General features: G+C 37.9%; 1 protein-coding gene across 1 annotated transcript in view; it reads right to left on the bottom strand.

Moving 5' to 3' along the window:
- Positions 1–12,800, bottom strand: part of LOC125232741 — a 53,478-nt gene extending 40,678 nt beyond the window's left edge. Inside the window, exons 1-6 of the mRNA XM_048138507.1 lie at positions 12,670–12,800; positions 12,218–12,324; positions 10,946–11,113; positions 8,978–9,162; positions 3,185–3,403; positions 589–721 (exon numbers count right to left, since the gene is read on the bottom strand). Coding sequence (XP_047994464.1) covers positions 589–721; positions 3,185–3,403; positions 8,978–9,162; positions 10,946–11,113; positions 12,218–12,324; positions 12,670–12,716 — 859 coding nt within the window. The 5' untranslated portion in view covers positions 12,717–12,800. The remainder of the gene's footprint in view (positions 1–588; positions 722–3,184; positions 3,404–8,977; positions 9,163–10,945; positions 11,114–12,217; positions 12,325–12,669) is intronic.
- Between the last annotated feature and the right edge of the window lie 3,232 nt (positions 12,801–16,032).

Below are 16,032 nucleotides of genomic sequence, written 5' to 3'. Positions count from 1 at the left end.
CAAGTTCCAGTTAGAGCATCTTATTATCTTGATTTTTATAAGACTGGATTTTTGAAAACTAACTCACTAAATTAATTATGAATTTTTCTCTAATGCACGTTTAGAAAAACGCACGTATAGAGCTGAATCAGTCGATCTTATTTGTAAAATTTGGACAATTTTGAATATTAAAACGGGTAAATTTATAATTCGTATATCATGTACCACAATCATTTCAGACTAGATTTTTATTTTAAGTTTTTGAAAAAGAGTAAACTAGCCTAAGGCGAATTCAATTTTTTTCAGAAATTACCTAAAATTAAGTGACAATTTCTTTGAAAATAAAACGAGCCTTCACCGGTACAATTATTACCACTTTTGGACATTTTCTCATATTTTGTTAGACCAAGTAGAAAAAGTCCTATAATGTGATATATATTTATAAACTACTCGCAAAGCCCTTTAATTTGATACCACACACAGTATGGTAGAGCGCTCGGTTGCGATTTCACTATTTTTAACACGAAAGCCCTCTTAAGATATATTTGAACTGTAAAGAATAGAAAAAAATCTGTTTTAATATTCTAAATGTACGGTAGGTAATCTTACCGCATAGCAGGCCCTCCTTTCGAATAATTTCTCGGGCCATGTTAAAGGCTTCGTGGTCGGTGGGGGCCTCCACGCGGTCAACGTGACGTTTGTCCAGGACATCCGGAAGGAAATCTCCACCAATGCCTTCCACCTGAAATAGTTCATATACTTTTATACAACGTGTTACACCATCCACTGAAAACCTGAAAACAGTTTGTTTAGAATCAATATTAGAATCAATTAGACTATATTTGAATGCAGTTTTTTTTGTATTTAGTTTTGATAAGATACCTAAAGCCTGTCTTTGCAATAAGGATTACGAATTGCCAGTAATCTGTGTGGACTGTGGACCATGATGATACACTAACACGTCACACATACGTAATCAAAGAACGTAGAGTCACTAATTAACTAGAATTTAGAAAATAAAAGAAACAACAGTATCTTTGGAAAAAATAAATAATACACCGATTTGAGTTTAAATTCTCTAGACTAACTCTAAATAATAAAAATCTGTTGGGGTGTCTGGTCTGAGGTTGTTAGAGGCTGGTGTAAGACGTATATATGTATGCAGAGTTGTCTTCTTTAAAATCATTGACCGAACAAGAGCCCCAGGTTTCAGTTTCAGATAGTAATTAGACTAATTAGTTAACCTAGTAGATACTTTTAATATCTCTTTATTTACATGAACATATTTACATTATTATATAAGAAACTAAGACTAAACTTAAAAGCTAGCTAATGTCTAAAATAGGCCCTTGAAGCATTTTACCAAGGATACTGGCGACATTTCCTCGCTGTATCGCAATGCTGATACGTTGTGCGAGGAAGTCACTCTCGAAGTCGAGGAAGGAGGACTCTTCGGTCACCAGTTACCTCAACCAGACGCTTCGCCATTTCTGTGAACAACTTGTTCGCGCTGGGACCCCATGGACCTAGAGTTTCTACGCCAAAGGGTACAAAAAGGTATTCTTTGCCAAGACTTTTGTATTTATTACGTTTCAAAATACTTAATTTGCTTTAGTTTTCTCTGTATATGGTCGTCTGGCACCCTGGTCATATTACTTATTATATTTTTGTCTAGGGTTACATTTTTAACCGCCGCCTCAAATCTCCCAAAGGAAGGTGGTTCTCTATTCGTCTGTATTTTTTTTGTTTTAATGTTTGTTCCTCGATATCCCCGTCGTTACTGGACCGATTTTGAATTTTTTTTTGATTGAATGCATTGAATGTATATGCATACAGATTGGTCCCATTTTTCTCAGAACCCAGTTCTGATGATGGGATCCTGGAGAAATCGAGGGAACTCCTCAAATCTGAAAGGCATACATATGGCGATTTTTGTGTTTTTAAAGGAATAGCATGCATTTACGTACGGAACAGTGATATTTGGTGCAGTGGAACTGCTGATGATGGTCAGAACGGAACTCCTCAAATCTGAACGGCAAGCTTATAGTGACTTTTGTATTTTTATAAGAACAGCATGCACTTACGTTCAGAACAGTGACATTTGGTGCAGTGGAACTCCTGATGATGGTCAGAACGGAACTCTTCAAATCTGAACGGCGCGCTTATAGTGACTTTGGTATTTTTATAAGAACAACATGCACTTACGTCCAGAATAGTGACATTTGGTGCAGTGGAACTGCAGATGATGGTCAGAACCGAACTCCTCAAATCTGAACGGCACACCACCGGCACAAACCATAAACCATAAATTTTGTCAAGCTTCGATTTCTTATAATCGGATTCATGAGGAATTGAGGAAACTCCTCAAACCTTAACGGTATACGTATATTGATTTTTGTTGCCATCAAATAATTAAAGCATTAAAAGCAGTTTAAAAAAAACATACACATTTCTACATCGCAACAACATCGCATTATCCAACATTCGCAAGTAGCTAGCTTTCACCAGAACCCCAAAGGCGGCGGTTTTTTTTTATTAAAAATTATTCTACTGATGTTTGTGTAAATTAGCGAGCAAATTCGATAAATACATAGTTTTTCTTTGTTTTGCGTCATTAAGTATCACGTAACAAGTAAGTATCAGACGGTAATCAGATAAATAAAATATATCAATATTTATTTATAATTAAGGGGTTTATGACGTGCTATATAAATCACTGTTGATAATGACTACGTATTGTACCTATAATACCTAGTGATTAAAATAAGTGTAAGATCCATAGCTTTGATGAAATCAGCGCATTATTGTAAATAGGTATAACGATCGGTCTTTATCATAGTTATCTCAATTATTTCGTATAAATGTTATTAGCAACATTTGAATAACTAATGAACCAGCAAGACTTTTCCTGACTGAATAAGGTACTATAAACGTCGCCAATAAGCGTTAACTATTTACATATTTCTACATACCTAAGTAGGCACATAGCAGTACCTAAGAAAATATACACTATGATATATCTTAAGAAACTTATAAAATCATTCATCCAAAAAGTCATAAAATCACGAGAATCACGGTGTTGATTGCCTATTTCTAAGGATAAAGTGGATAAACATCATATATTCCCTAAAATATAAATTACACATTGTAATACTCGTATATGATGTTAATTATCTCTGGCACTCTAAATAAACAGCGTACTTACAAAGAAGGGCACCAGCTCGTCCCCCCACATGATGGAACCTCTAGGATCCACAGCCACCACCACGCAGTTGGGGCAGGCGCGCTTCAGCAGATGCGCCACGCCAGTAACAGTGCCGCCTGTGCCCGCTCCCATCACTGCCATGTCTATGGGGCCCAGGCCGTCGATGATCTCCCGACCCGTATGCTCCATGTGCGTGATGGGGTTCACCGCGTTTGAATACTAAAAATATAAAATAAATCTGTCAGGATAGGTATTCAAAAAATTTGGTAATCGGTGTAACTAACCCAATATGGGTCACGACTCAGGGTCTTGAGAGTAGAGATTTTAGTACTTACCAACGACACGATATAAGTAGTTTCCTTAGCGTATCGACGTTACCTATCTCTTTTGTATTAGTGCGGCAAAGAGGGATAACTACGATCGTGAACGATTGGTCTATTGTATCGCACATACTCCGTGCAATAATAAGAAGTTTTCAGGACAGATGTTGTTTTTTTTAGTAGTGCGAGAAATGGTTCATTATATGCCAGGTCGAAACTTCGGAGGCTCATCTGTACTGAAAAACGTCGTACGATGTACGATACACGTGCGAAAAGGTAATTCGTAACTCGTTTCGATTTAAAACACTCCCTTCGGTCGTGTTTTAATTTATCGCCACTCGTTTCTAACTTCCTTTTTACGCACTTGTATCGTAATGTACTGTTTTAGCTCAGTTTTATTACCAACTTCAATATTAATTTCTGTTTCTTGTAATTATTATAGTTTTGTATAATAAAAACCGGCCAAGTGCGAGTCGGACTCGTGCACCGAGGGTTCCGTACAATTTAATACCTCTACGCGTTTATGAGGAAATGGGTAGTAAGGTTAAAATTATTAAAAAAATATATATTATGTGATGTAACTAAAAATTTATGGTTTTCGTAATTTTGCCTTTATCTATGCTATAAGACGTTGCTTCGTACCAAATTTCAAGATTCTGAGTTCACGGGAAGCACCCTGTAGGTTTTGATTCCCTTGCAAGTGTCGAAAATTTGCGGCATAAACGGCTGTATCTTTTGATTGCGTTGGCTTAGAAGTTTGATTTTTTCACAGCTTCAAGGGACAGTAGACCTGAGTAATTGATATAAATTTCAGCTTCATACCTCCACGCGTTCCTGAGAAAAAGGGTCTTGACAGACGGACGGACGGACGGACAGACGGACAACAAAGTGATCCTATAAGGGTTCCGTTTTTTCCTTTTGAGGTACGGAACCCTAAAAATCAGAGTGTGGAGGCAGATCTCCGTGAACTCGGGGCGTCAACGAGGGCTGGCGAGAGGTCGCTCTGGACCGCGTAACATCTCTGCCACACACTCGACGAGCGGCGTGGGAAGTAGCGAGGGAAGTAGGAAGAGGCATAGTGTGGCCGCGCTACTCGTCATGCTCCTTGCCATGCCCACCGCTCCCTATTTTGTCGGTTTTCTGGCGCGAGTCAAAGGGCCGGCAACAAGCTAGTGCGATAATCGCACAAGTAGGGCAGTGTTTGGCCGGAGGGGGCAACATCTAGGCAGCGCGAGGAGCAGCGCGAGGAGCAAAGTGTGGCACAGGTATAAAGTGGCGTGCTCTTGTGTTGGAGGCTTGGAGGCCAACACTCATTTTAGGTCGTCGCGCCACCAAAGTAAGTAGTGACTAGTAAGTAGCACTAATAAAAATCTCTATCTCTCTAACCTTTTGGATATAAGTACCTGCGTTCGGTCCTTAGTCTTATTTAGTAGGTATAGTATATACATATAAAGTCCTAAACATTCTTTCGATATTTGCTTTTATCTACTAAATATAGAACACATTCTTAATATATTGGTTAAATAGGTATACTCGTAAACATAGGTACAAAAGAATCATATCAACCGGCGCATGAAGGCATTGTTTAGTCGATACGTTTATTATGTTTTGATTGTCCCCATGCAGTCGATCATGTCAATGTCGTTCAATTATCGACATAGATTATAGGTATTTGTATTTCATACCTGCAACCTAGGTAAAACTAAATACATTAACACGTTCCTTAAATAGTCTACAATCTAGAATGCAAATAGTGCAGCCGGTCAAGTCCAAGTGACAATCGCTTCCGCTACGACAATGAAACGTTTTGTATCCCATTCCGCCATTCCTTATTTAGGCGATAGTTGTTTTTTTTTTTGCTACGTAGCGTAGCGATTGGCATGTTGCCTACGAGGCCAGGTATAAATTTCTATTCTAGGTAGGTATATATTATAATCAGTATAGAGGAAGAACTTTACTTTAGCATGATCTGTGCTTTATCTAAAACATGTCTAAAACACAGGAAGGATAGGTTAATGCGTATCCATTATAGGCGTATCGAAGGATAGGTTAATATTATAAATGGGAAAGTGTGTGTGTCTGTTTGTTTGTCCGTCTTTCACGGCAAAACGGAGCGACGAATTGTCGTGATTTTTAACCGCCGCCTCAAATCTCTCAAGGAAGGTGGTTCTCAATTCGTCTGTATTTTTTTTTAATGTTATATCTCCGTCGTTACTGGACCAATTTTGAATTTTTTTTTGGATGAATTTATATGCATACAGATTGATCCCATTTTTCTCAGAACCCAGTTATGATGATGGGATCCTGGAGAAATCGAGGGAACTCCTCAAATCTGAAAGGCACACATATGGTGATTTTTGTGTTTTTTAAGGAACAGCATGCATTTACGTACGGAACAGTGACATTTGGTGCAGTGGAACTGCTGATGATGGTCAGAACGGAACTCCTCAAATCTGAACGGCACGCTTATAGTGACTTTGGTATTTTTATAAGAACAGCATACACTTATTGCGTCCAGAACAGTGATATTTGGTGCAGTGGCACTGCTGATGAAGATCAGAACGAAACTCCTTAAATTTGAACGGCTTTTGTGACTTTGGTATTTTTTTTTAAGAATAGCATGCATTTAAGTTCAGAACTGTGAGATTTATTTAGTTATGTTTGTTACGAATATTGAGTTTTCAAGTCAAATTTTGTCAAGCTTCGATTTCTTATAATCGGATTCATGAGGCGGTATACGTATATTTATTTGTGTTGCCATCAAATAATTTAAGTATTAAAAGCAGTTTTAAAAAATACCTACACATTTCTACATAATCCAACATTCGCAAGTAGCTTTCATCAGAACCCCAAAGGCGGCGGTTTTTTTTTTAACCCCCGACGCAAAAACGACGGGGACTGTCTGTCTGTCTGTCTGTTTGTCTGTCTGTCTGTGTGTGTGTGTCTGTCTGTGGCATCGTAGCTCCCGAACGGATGAACCGATTTAGATTTAGTTTTTTTGTCTGAAAGCTGAGTTAGTCGGGAGTGTTCTTAGCCATGTTTCATCAAAATCGGTCCACTATGTCGCGGTCGGGGGTTTTTTACAAAATTTTAATTTTGTGGTTAGGTTATCTTAAAAATTATTTAAGTAGAGATAGTTGAAGGGATGGAGAGTGACATAGGCTACTTTTTGTCTCTTTCTAACGCGAGCGAAGCCGCGGGCAAAAGCTAGTAAATTATATAACTAATTACCCTAGTTAGAGTTAAAATTAAAAATACTATCTCTCAATACTTTTTATAACTGCTCGTAAATACCAATTCCATTGAATCGGAACTAGCTAACATGTGAACCATATATGTGATTTCTGATCATGATCACACTCAACCATATATATTCCCACGCATAAGCTAGCTTGCAAATTCTATTCGGACCACCACCGCAGTGTATCCTTGCTAAGTACATTATATTTCTCTGAACCCTGGCTGGCGAATTCAAATGTGATATTGATACGAGTACCTACGTTACGTACCAAATGCACAAACGCTTACGATAATATTGTTATCGTAGTTAGCTATCTCTATCGCTTCGCCGTATTGGCATGACAGAGCCAGACTGTTTCGATCGGCATTCTAGCGTCAACGATTGTCATTTCAGCTATCTAGGCCCGTTGTCAATTTTATTTCAATTTCAATGCCTCGCGCTCACATTCATGTATGTATATGATCGTTTGATCGTGACACACGATATGAACTTAGTTATATTAGTTATATTGGTTAAAATACTTATACAAATCTAAATATGTCCATTATAGTCCGTAAGCCTATAATAATGAGTACCTATCGTGGTTGTTATGGTAGGTTGCAGAAAGCACCCTGTTGTAGGTAGTTATATAATTGTTTTGTTTACCGTATCTGTGAAAAGCAAAGCAATAAAAAACCGCCTTCAAAAAAAAGCGCGTTACAAAACACGTAGAAACTAAAAAGCAAAAAATAATAAACCTTTGAATTCAGATTTCTTATCGTATTGCAATAATCTAAACATCCAAATTATAAACAAATCAATTATTTTTGTAGTCGGTGCCAAACCTGTTCGTCGCCTTGCTATATTGCCTGTTTGGCCCCACCCAACCATACTCAGGCTGGCCCCGACTCCAAAAATAATTGATTTGTTTATAATTTGGATGTTTAGATTATTGCAATACGATAAGAAATCTGAATTCAAAGGTTTATTATTTTTTGCTTTTTAGTTTCTACGTGTTTTGTAACGCGCTTTTTTTTGAAGGCGGTTTTATTTTTTGTTAAAAAGTTAATTTATTTGTTGATTTTTAGTGGTTCCTATTGATATTATATGTATCAATATCAATCCGAATATATGTACAGTAGTGAAAGAATTATCCTTTAACTCCTAACCATTGAGGAGTTGACCTTCCATCATCAGCTCAGCCACATAAAATTATTACCATCAGGCGTAAATACTGGTGTACCTTTGAAAAATACATTAAAAACATTACATGTGCCTATAACATTTGAAGAGTTCCCTCGATTTCTCCAAGATCCCATCATCAGACCCCGACTTGGTGCCAATGGGACCATCTCGGGGTTATACCCGTTCGATGAAAAAAAAAATTTTGAAAATCGGTCCACGATTCTCGGAGATATCGAGTAACATACATACAAAAAAAAAATAAAAAAAAAAAAAAAAAAAAAATTCAGTCGAATTGAGAACCTCCTCCTTTTTTGAAGTCGGTTAAAAACAAATGATGTAGGTATTTATGGACTAGGTTAACTATCTACTGAAGTACTGGTTTGATTACAGAAATACAATGAAATCCGTCAATAGGTAATTTTGAATGCAGTAAAACTTCAGAAAAATAGCAAATCAATCTTTATCTACGACATGGACTTTACCACGACAATAATACATTTATTTTTATTAAGTATAAATTACTAGTATATATGTAGGTATGTCTCTAACTAGTATTCTAATGGTCCCGGAACAGATTTATTCGCATTTTATCGAAGTGTTATCTAGAAATCTAAATCTAAACTAAATCCTTTTTCGTCACACACTTAAGAGAACAAAATGGTAAATTTTTTATACGAGCATTCTTTAAATATTCTTTTTTTTTCTAATACTTTTGGCAATATTTTTTTATATTCTTGTTTATTATGTGTCTTTGTGGTGGCGAGTTAAGAATTTCATCGACTGTGATCCCACATGGGATATGATATGTGGGATGATAAACTAGTAAACTATCACTGCAATATCACAATTTCGTTTTTTTTTCAACCCCTTATTTTTTAAGTAATTTCATGTGGTCTGTCTGCATCTTTTAGAAGTAGGTACATATACTTAGGAGTGAGATTACGTATGTATGTATATGTATCTATATTCTTGTAAGAGCTAGGCCGCGTCAACAATACAGCACCATAGATTTACGTAAATGTTAAATCTGGAAAATAAGCTCAACAAATTTTTGTTTATGTTACTGACCTGATCTAAACTGATGTTATGTTCGGGGTCCTCATTGACCAGCCGCTGGGCGACAGACATGAAGTGGTCGGGCTCCCCTTTCTTGGCCACCGCCGGTGTTTGCACGATTTCGGCTCCCAGAAGCCGCATCGCGCTCAGCTTCTCATCCGAGTTCTTGTCCGGGGTCACGATGATCGCTTTGTAGCCTGTGTGGGATTGACATTTACTGAGTTAAGAGATATAGGTAAGATACGGTTCGGTATCCAATTTAGGAACATATTACTTAAATGACACTTTTTCAGTACCGATAAAGATTATGAAAGGCTGAAAAACTCTACCGCCGTTACGGCAATGAAATAATAGCCTTGCCGGCCTAACCAAGCCACTTGCGCTAAGCTTTGTATCTATCACTAAAGCGACAGTGCAGTGTTAGGTGCATCGATTAGCACTTTGGCTACGCTCCCTGATTACCAATCAATCAGTTATTAAAAATTAAATTTTAATACAACCTTCGAACCTAAGTAATTTATCTTGTAATTATTTATTTAATATTATATCCCATCTAATGCATAGGTTCCGTGTTATATGAATGTACTGATTAGACAGCAGGTTAACCCGTCGTCTGCGGATGCGTCAAAAATCGTGGGTTCCAACCTCGGTTATGCCATGTAGAGCAGAAAAAATTGTTCCGGAAAAAATGCAAAAAGATGACCTAATTTTAGGCCGTGCCCGAGCATATGATGGGTTAAGTAGGTATGAAAGGAATATTTTCTAACATTCACCACTAAAATATCACAGTCTTCCGACACTTATGTAGTGGTTGGGTAATTGTTCCAGTAATAGAACGTTACTTTGTTTGCACGGAGACTGGAGTCAAACTGCAACATTCAGCGTCAGTACTACATGTGCTCACGCACTAAATGTTAAATATAGTCGTTGCATATCCGGAACGCACAAGGACTCGACAAGTATCGACAATGTAGAGTCGATAAGAATAAAATAATTATTTTATGAATAAATCATTTTATTAATACTTCCTGCTTCAAGAGTACCTAAATTTTAGTTGTGACTAATATCTGATGCACGTATCCCCTTTATCTAATTTATAAATATGAGAAGACTTAGATGACTTTTGCCCGAAACCCCAAATGTTCCCGATTAAAAAAACATAGGTATTGAAATTAAATCTACTGTGTGAAACGGGAAGAACAGATTAAAGGTAATACACCGGCCCCTCCTTATAAGTAGTGACAAGTTCGCGGCACACACTTTGCACATACTTGCATGTAAATAGATATTCCACTGTCACAAGTAAACGTACACGTACCAACAGTAACTAGTAGGTAATGTAGGTAAGTATCTACTTAATACAAATTGAACCAAGTTAATTTTTGCACAGCACAGTCGAAACAATGACTGAGTGTCAAAATGACTTATTATCTACTTCGTAAAGTCGATGCTGTCGATGGACTCCATAGCTGGAGACTCCAAGATGTACTTACTGCTTAAATAATTGTACATACCCTTGACAGCGTGCGGTCCTTCATGGACCTCCTGGGGTTCAAGCTGTAATACTTAACAAACAGAAAACTTTAGGGCTGTGTGTATACCTTTGACTGGAGCAGTCATAGATATGCCAATGCCGGTGTTCCCAGGAGTAGATTCGCCGAAGCGCGTGTCCTCTCGGGCCCTGCCTGTGTTCTCTGCGTTAACCGCCATCGTGTACAAGCGGTCCTTGATAGAACGCCCGTGGGGTTCAAGAACTTATGGACAGTTATAGACGGAATCCAGAGAGCTGTGTAATACCTTTGATTGCAGCAGTTATACCGGTGTTCCCCGAAGTAGGATCGACGAAGCGCGTGCCCTCTCGGGCCCTGCCTGTGTTCTCCGCGTCCACCACCATAGTGTAACACATGCGGTCCTTGATGGACCCTCCGGGGTTCAGGAACTTAGACTTGGGAACATACTCTAGAGCTGTGTGGTGTGTACCTTTGACTGCTGCAGTCATAGAGATGCCAATACCGGTGTTCCCAGAAGTAGGTTCGACGAAGCGCGTGCCCTCTCGGGCCCTGCCCGTGTTCTCCGCGTCCACCACCATAGTGTAAGACATGCGGTCCTTGATGGACCCTCCGGGATTCAGGAACTCGCATTTTGCGTCTGGAAATATAATGTGAATGTATTTCTAAACGTAGTAAAGTTTTGTGTTTCTGTCGACTCTGGTAAAGCTTTTTTTAAAGCCAGGATAAAAAATCATTAATTTAATTGTAATAAGGTACAGACATAGTGCGAAAAGGGTCTCCGTATTTTTCCGGAAACGTTCGTATTTGTCATGCTAGTTCAGTCAATGTCAGTACATCTTGTACTGAGACTGACTGAAATAGCATGACACGTTCGTACGTTTCCGTAGCAATGCGAAGGCAAATCTTTTCGCACTGCTTCTGTACGTGTGTAGATACTTGAAGTTATATAAAAATACCTGATATAAAAACCCTGATTAATGAACTATAATGGTTGGCATCTTTTATAGTCAGTTAAGTAGTGCTCGTTCTTGTTAATAAATAGGTAAGTACTTGACTGTAATTATCCGAATGATTTACAAAATGCGGAATGTAGCGCTTGTGAATTTTCTGAAAATCTCGGATACTGTGCGGCAGAGTATCTGCCTTAAAATAGTTTATTGTCATGTCCACAATAACTTCAGTGCATAAAACATCGCTATAAATTTAGGCACTAAGCAGATGTTTCTCATTTCTTAGTTAAATATGAAGTGCCTACAAATTTATGTGTTGCTAATGGGCATACATACAAATATGAGTGTGACTCACTTATCGCAGATCAATATTAGGTAGCTGTACCTACCTACAGTTTACTACTGTATTGTTCTTTTATCAATTTATTTAAAATGTATTGCTACAAATTAGTGATAAAGGATTACAATCAATAACAGAATTTAGTGTACGTAGGTATTTCTGAATAATGTGCCGAGCGTGTTCTTGGACGGGGATGCAATGCAGGTACCTATGTACGAGTATGAAATAAAATTACACGAAGTTATTAGGAAAAATGTAATAACAAATTATATCACAAATATGCATTCATTGCTCCTGCTTCCAGAAAACTTTTAGAATTGCCTCTAAACTCAGCATTATTAACACGGATAAAATAAAAAGTAAAAATACCTACCTACGCGATAGGGTAAATACTGGAATAGGTAAAGGTATAACTTGCTTGCAAAGTATAGACACGTAATGTGGTACTTACAAAATTCGCATTCAAGTCCATGATCCTTCGGTAACCGATTAAGCCTAACTAGAGGAGTATTTCCGATTACATGTAGAATATTGTCGTAAACTTTTGCATCGCGTCCTCTGAAAAATATTGAACTTATCAGTTTAGCTTTTCCAATAAATTTTCAGCAACATAATAAAAATTTAAACACGCGTAATAACAACTCAAATATGTCTCTTATTAGGTGTCTGCAATAATGTTGGTCATTCTCAAATTATATGAAGACTGCGTTAGTTACACACAACTCTGACAAACTTTAGATACAATTAGTACTTAAGTACCTAAATTTTGCCTGAGTTTTAAGAGCAGGCACAAATTTACCTAGAGAATGACCAATAGTTATTCATTTGATATCGGTAAATTATTCCTGAATAAACTATTTTGTATTTATTAAAAAAATATAGGTTAGGTATTTCAGTTCTTACGCCGGCTTCCAGTTGGCAGTATGTGGTTTCGCGTTACTGTTGTACATGATGAACCGCGAGAGACTTGCATACGCGCGCTATTGCCTAGATCTCGGTGTAGACTAAACTGCGGAAACAGTATCAAACTGTATCCAGCTATCAGTTATCAGCTGGTGTTATATGTATTTTTGCAGCGACAGTTTATGATGCCTTCCACATGTTATAAAAAATCAAATTAATGCCTGGTTGTTGTAAAAAGTTTATTTATGTTCAGGATTATAAAGTACCTACGGCAATAATTCTCTGAGTTTAAATATTCATAAATATTTTATTAAATGAATTATTATATAATTTACTTATTTTTATTTCAGTTTTAACCTCATGTTTCAATACTATTTTATTATTTTATGCAACTGGCGTTTAAAAAAGGTCAAAAAAGGCGAGTGGCGTGGGTAACAATTTGAGGCGAAGCCGAAATAGGTATTAGGTATACGCCACGAGTATTTTTTGACTCGGTTAAACACCGTTGCATACAATACTTTTTCTACGACCATGCACTTAGTTTTTAGTAGTTTTCTAGAATAACTTTCGTGAATAGGGTTTCTGCTCGAGAGTCTCGAACTCGAGACTTCTCGAGAATTCCGGCTTCATTCGAGACGAGAAAAAAATGACAGGTACTCGAGACGTCTCGAGGCCCGAATGTAATACGACCTGAAGTGAAATGCAACTTTTTACCTTCTGCCCGGTCTCATCGCGAGGCGGTGGGGACGGTGTCGAACGGCGGCCATAAATTATAACGAGATAAAGCGATCTAACCTCTCATTCCAACGTAAGCTGGCAGCGACTTTGGCTAGTATTGACAGCCTCGTGTTATTTAAAAGCAATTCGTCATTACGAAAAAGTCAACGCGTTTATGTATCTTGGGTCATTGATAACCTGCGAAGAGTGCTATGGCTAACTTCGACAAGATTTGGAAGTACAGAGGAATCCGACGTCAAAATAAAGTGCGATTATTTCGATCTCTTGTCTTCTCGATAATCTCGATATTTATGTATGGTGCCGAAACTTGGACCCTGAAAAGTTTTGATGAGGTTAAGATTGACGCTATTGAGATGTGGTGCTGGCGAAGACTGCTACGAGTATAACTTGAAAAGCTAGAAGAACTAACAAACATCTCTATTTTGCAAGAACTGAATATCACCACACGGCTCTCCAAAATATGCCAAGAGCGACCCTCAGATTTTTCGGACACATTATGAGAGCAGCAATGCATAATATGGCGAATTAATGGTAAACATTCTTGGGGTGGGGCTCGTAAGAGATGGTCTGACTGTGTGAAGAAATCGTGTAGCGACAGCGTATACTGTGCAGTCCACATGGCTTATGACCGCGTTCAATGGAGACACGCTACTTGTGGTCGCGATCCTCGGCAATGAGGAAACGAGGAAGAAGAAGAAATTATTTTAAACGTTTAATTTCAATGACATTATGATTTAATACATGACATTTTAATTTACTTAACCCGTGCACAGGCGGGGAAGTTAAAGGATTAGGTATTATTTTCAAGACTATAATTGTAGTTTTCTTGTTAAAATTTGATTTATGTTTATTTCAAAGAAGATTTTTATTGCTCTTACGCATTTTTTATATAGTGTGGTGCAATAAAAACTACTAATCATATTCTTGTTTATTATTTTATCAAAACTTTACCATTTATAAAAAAAGACTCGAGACTCGAGAAGACTCGAGACTTTGGGCTCGAGATTTCTCGAAACTCGAGACTTCTAATAGGTCGAGAAATCAGAAACCCTATTCGTGAAATTCTCACTGTTTCCTGTTTTTTGACGCAAAGGTTTGCACTACCAGCAGTGCCTACCAGCGCCCGCGCCAGCGCTCCAAAGCCAGCCCCCGCCGGCTCGCCAGCACCCACCACGCAGTAACGTTATAACAATGCGTTGCCATTGTTACAGAGCCAAACAATACGTAAAGGCTATAATTCAAAGCTGACGGCATGGGTACCGGGGACTCCGGGGAGCCGGCGGAGGTTGACTTTGGGTAATATACTTTTATGAAGGGCTTTAAAGATCTATGAGCACGACCCCGTAAATGACGAATAACAGTACTTACGGAAGTAGAAAAAATCTTTTTCCCCTCACTAGCTCGGAAACACGTGTTTCGTCCTTTAATACCAGCGGGTAAAAACGCATTTTATCCACTAGTGGATAAAGTAATTTGACCTTGAATATAGTCATTTTTCTGCTTTAAAATTGATAAAAGTGAAGTGAATCTAGTGATGACGATGATTTACCATCTGTGGAACTACTGGAAGCAGTAAATAAATTACCTACTCTGGGTTCTGTGACCTCTGCGTTTCAGTAATACGAGTCCAAGGACTGGCTAATATTTTTTTTATGCTAATATAAGGTACGGAACCTTAAAAATATCTTGCAACCGAAAGTTTTCAACTACGAGTACATATCTTCTGATGCTACACTGCAAATGTCTGAGCGTTACAGTTATTTAACACTTTACGTTAAATACATGGGTATAAATATATAAAAACTTGACAAATAATTAATTAACCCAACCAATACAATAATAGTTATTTGTTATACAAGGGGGCAAAGTTGTATTTTAACGCCGAGTGTGGAGTTGAAAAACGAGCAAGTGAAAGGATTCTATAGCTGAACCACGAGCGAAGCGAGTGGTTCGAGAATAGAATCCTGAACTTGCGAGTTTTTTAACACACGAGAAGTAAAATACATTTGCACCCGTGTGTAACACAAAACTTTTCCCCTCACTATAGCGGGGAAACTACAACGCAAAAAATGCGTTTATCACTGCTTCCAGTAGTTCCACAGGTGGTAAATCATCTTTATTACTAGATTCACCTACTGTTATCAATTTTAAAGCAGCTAGTGAGGGGAAAAAAACTTTTCCCCTCACTAGCTCGGAAACACGTGTTTTGTCCTTTAATACCAGCGGGTAAAAACGCATTTTATCCACTAGTGGGTAAAGTAATTTGACCTTGAATAAAGTCAAATTAACTGATTTAAAATTGATAAAAGTAGGTGAATCTAGTATTATAGATGATTTACCACCTGTGGAAGCAGTGATGAACGCATTTTTTGCGTTGTAGTTTCCTCGCTTTAGTGAGGGGAAAACTTTTGTGTTACACTCGGGTGCAAATGTATTTTTCATCACACCCGCACTTTAAATGTGCTATTGCGCGCAGGCGGATCGTGAGTTATAGAAAAATCGTTCTCCCAAGGGAATAATGAAATTTCTTGTACCGTACTTAACTTTTTTACATCTATTTACATATTTTTTACATTGCGAGTGTGATGAAAAACATTGTGTGTAACTCGGGGAGTATGAATATTA

The sequence above is a fragment of the Leguminivora glycinivorella genome, chromosome 13, assembly GCF_023078275.1.
Source record: "Leguminivora glycinivorella isolate SPB_JAAS2020 chromosome 13, LegGlyc_1.1, whole genome shotgun sequence".
In the NCBI taxonomy this organism is placed as follows: domain Eukaryota; kingdom Metazoa; phylum Arthropoda; class Insecta; order Lepidoptera; family Tortricidae; genus Leguminivora; species Leguminivora glycinivorella.
This window is presented reverse-complemented; position numbering and strand designations above follow the sequence as displayed.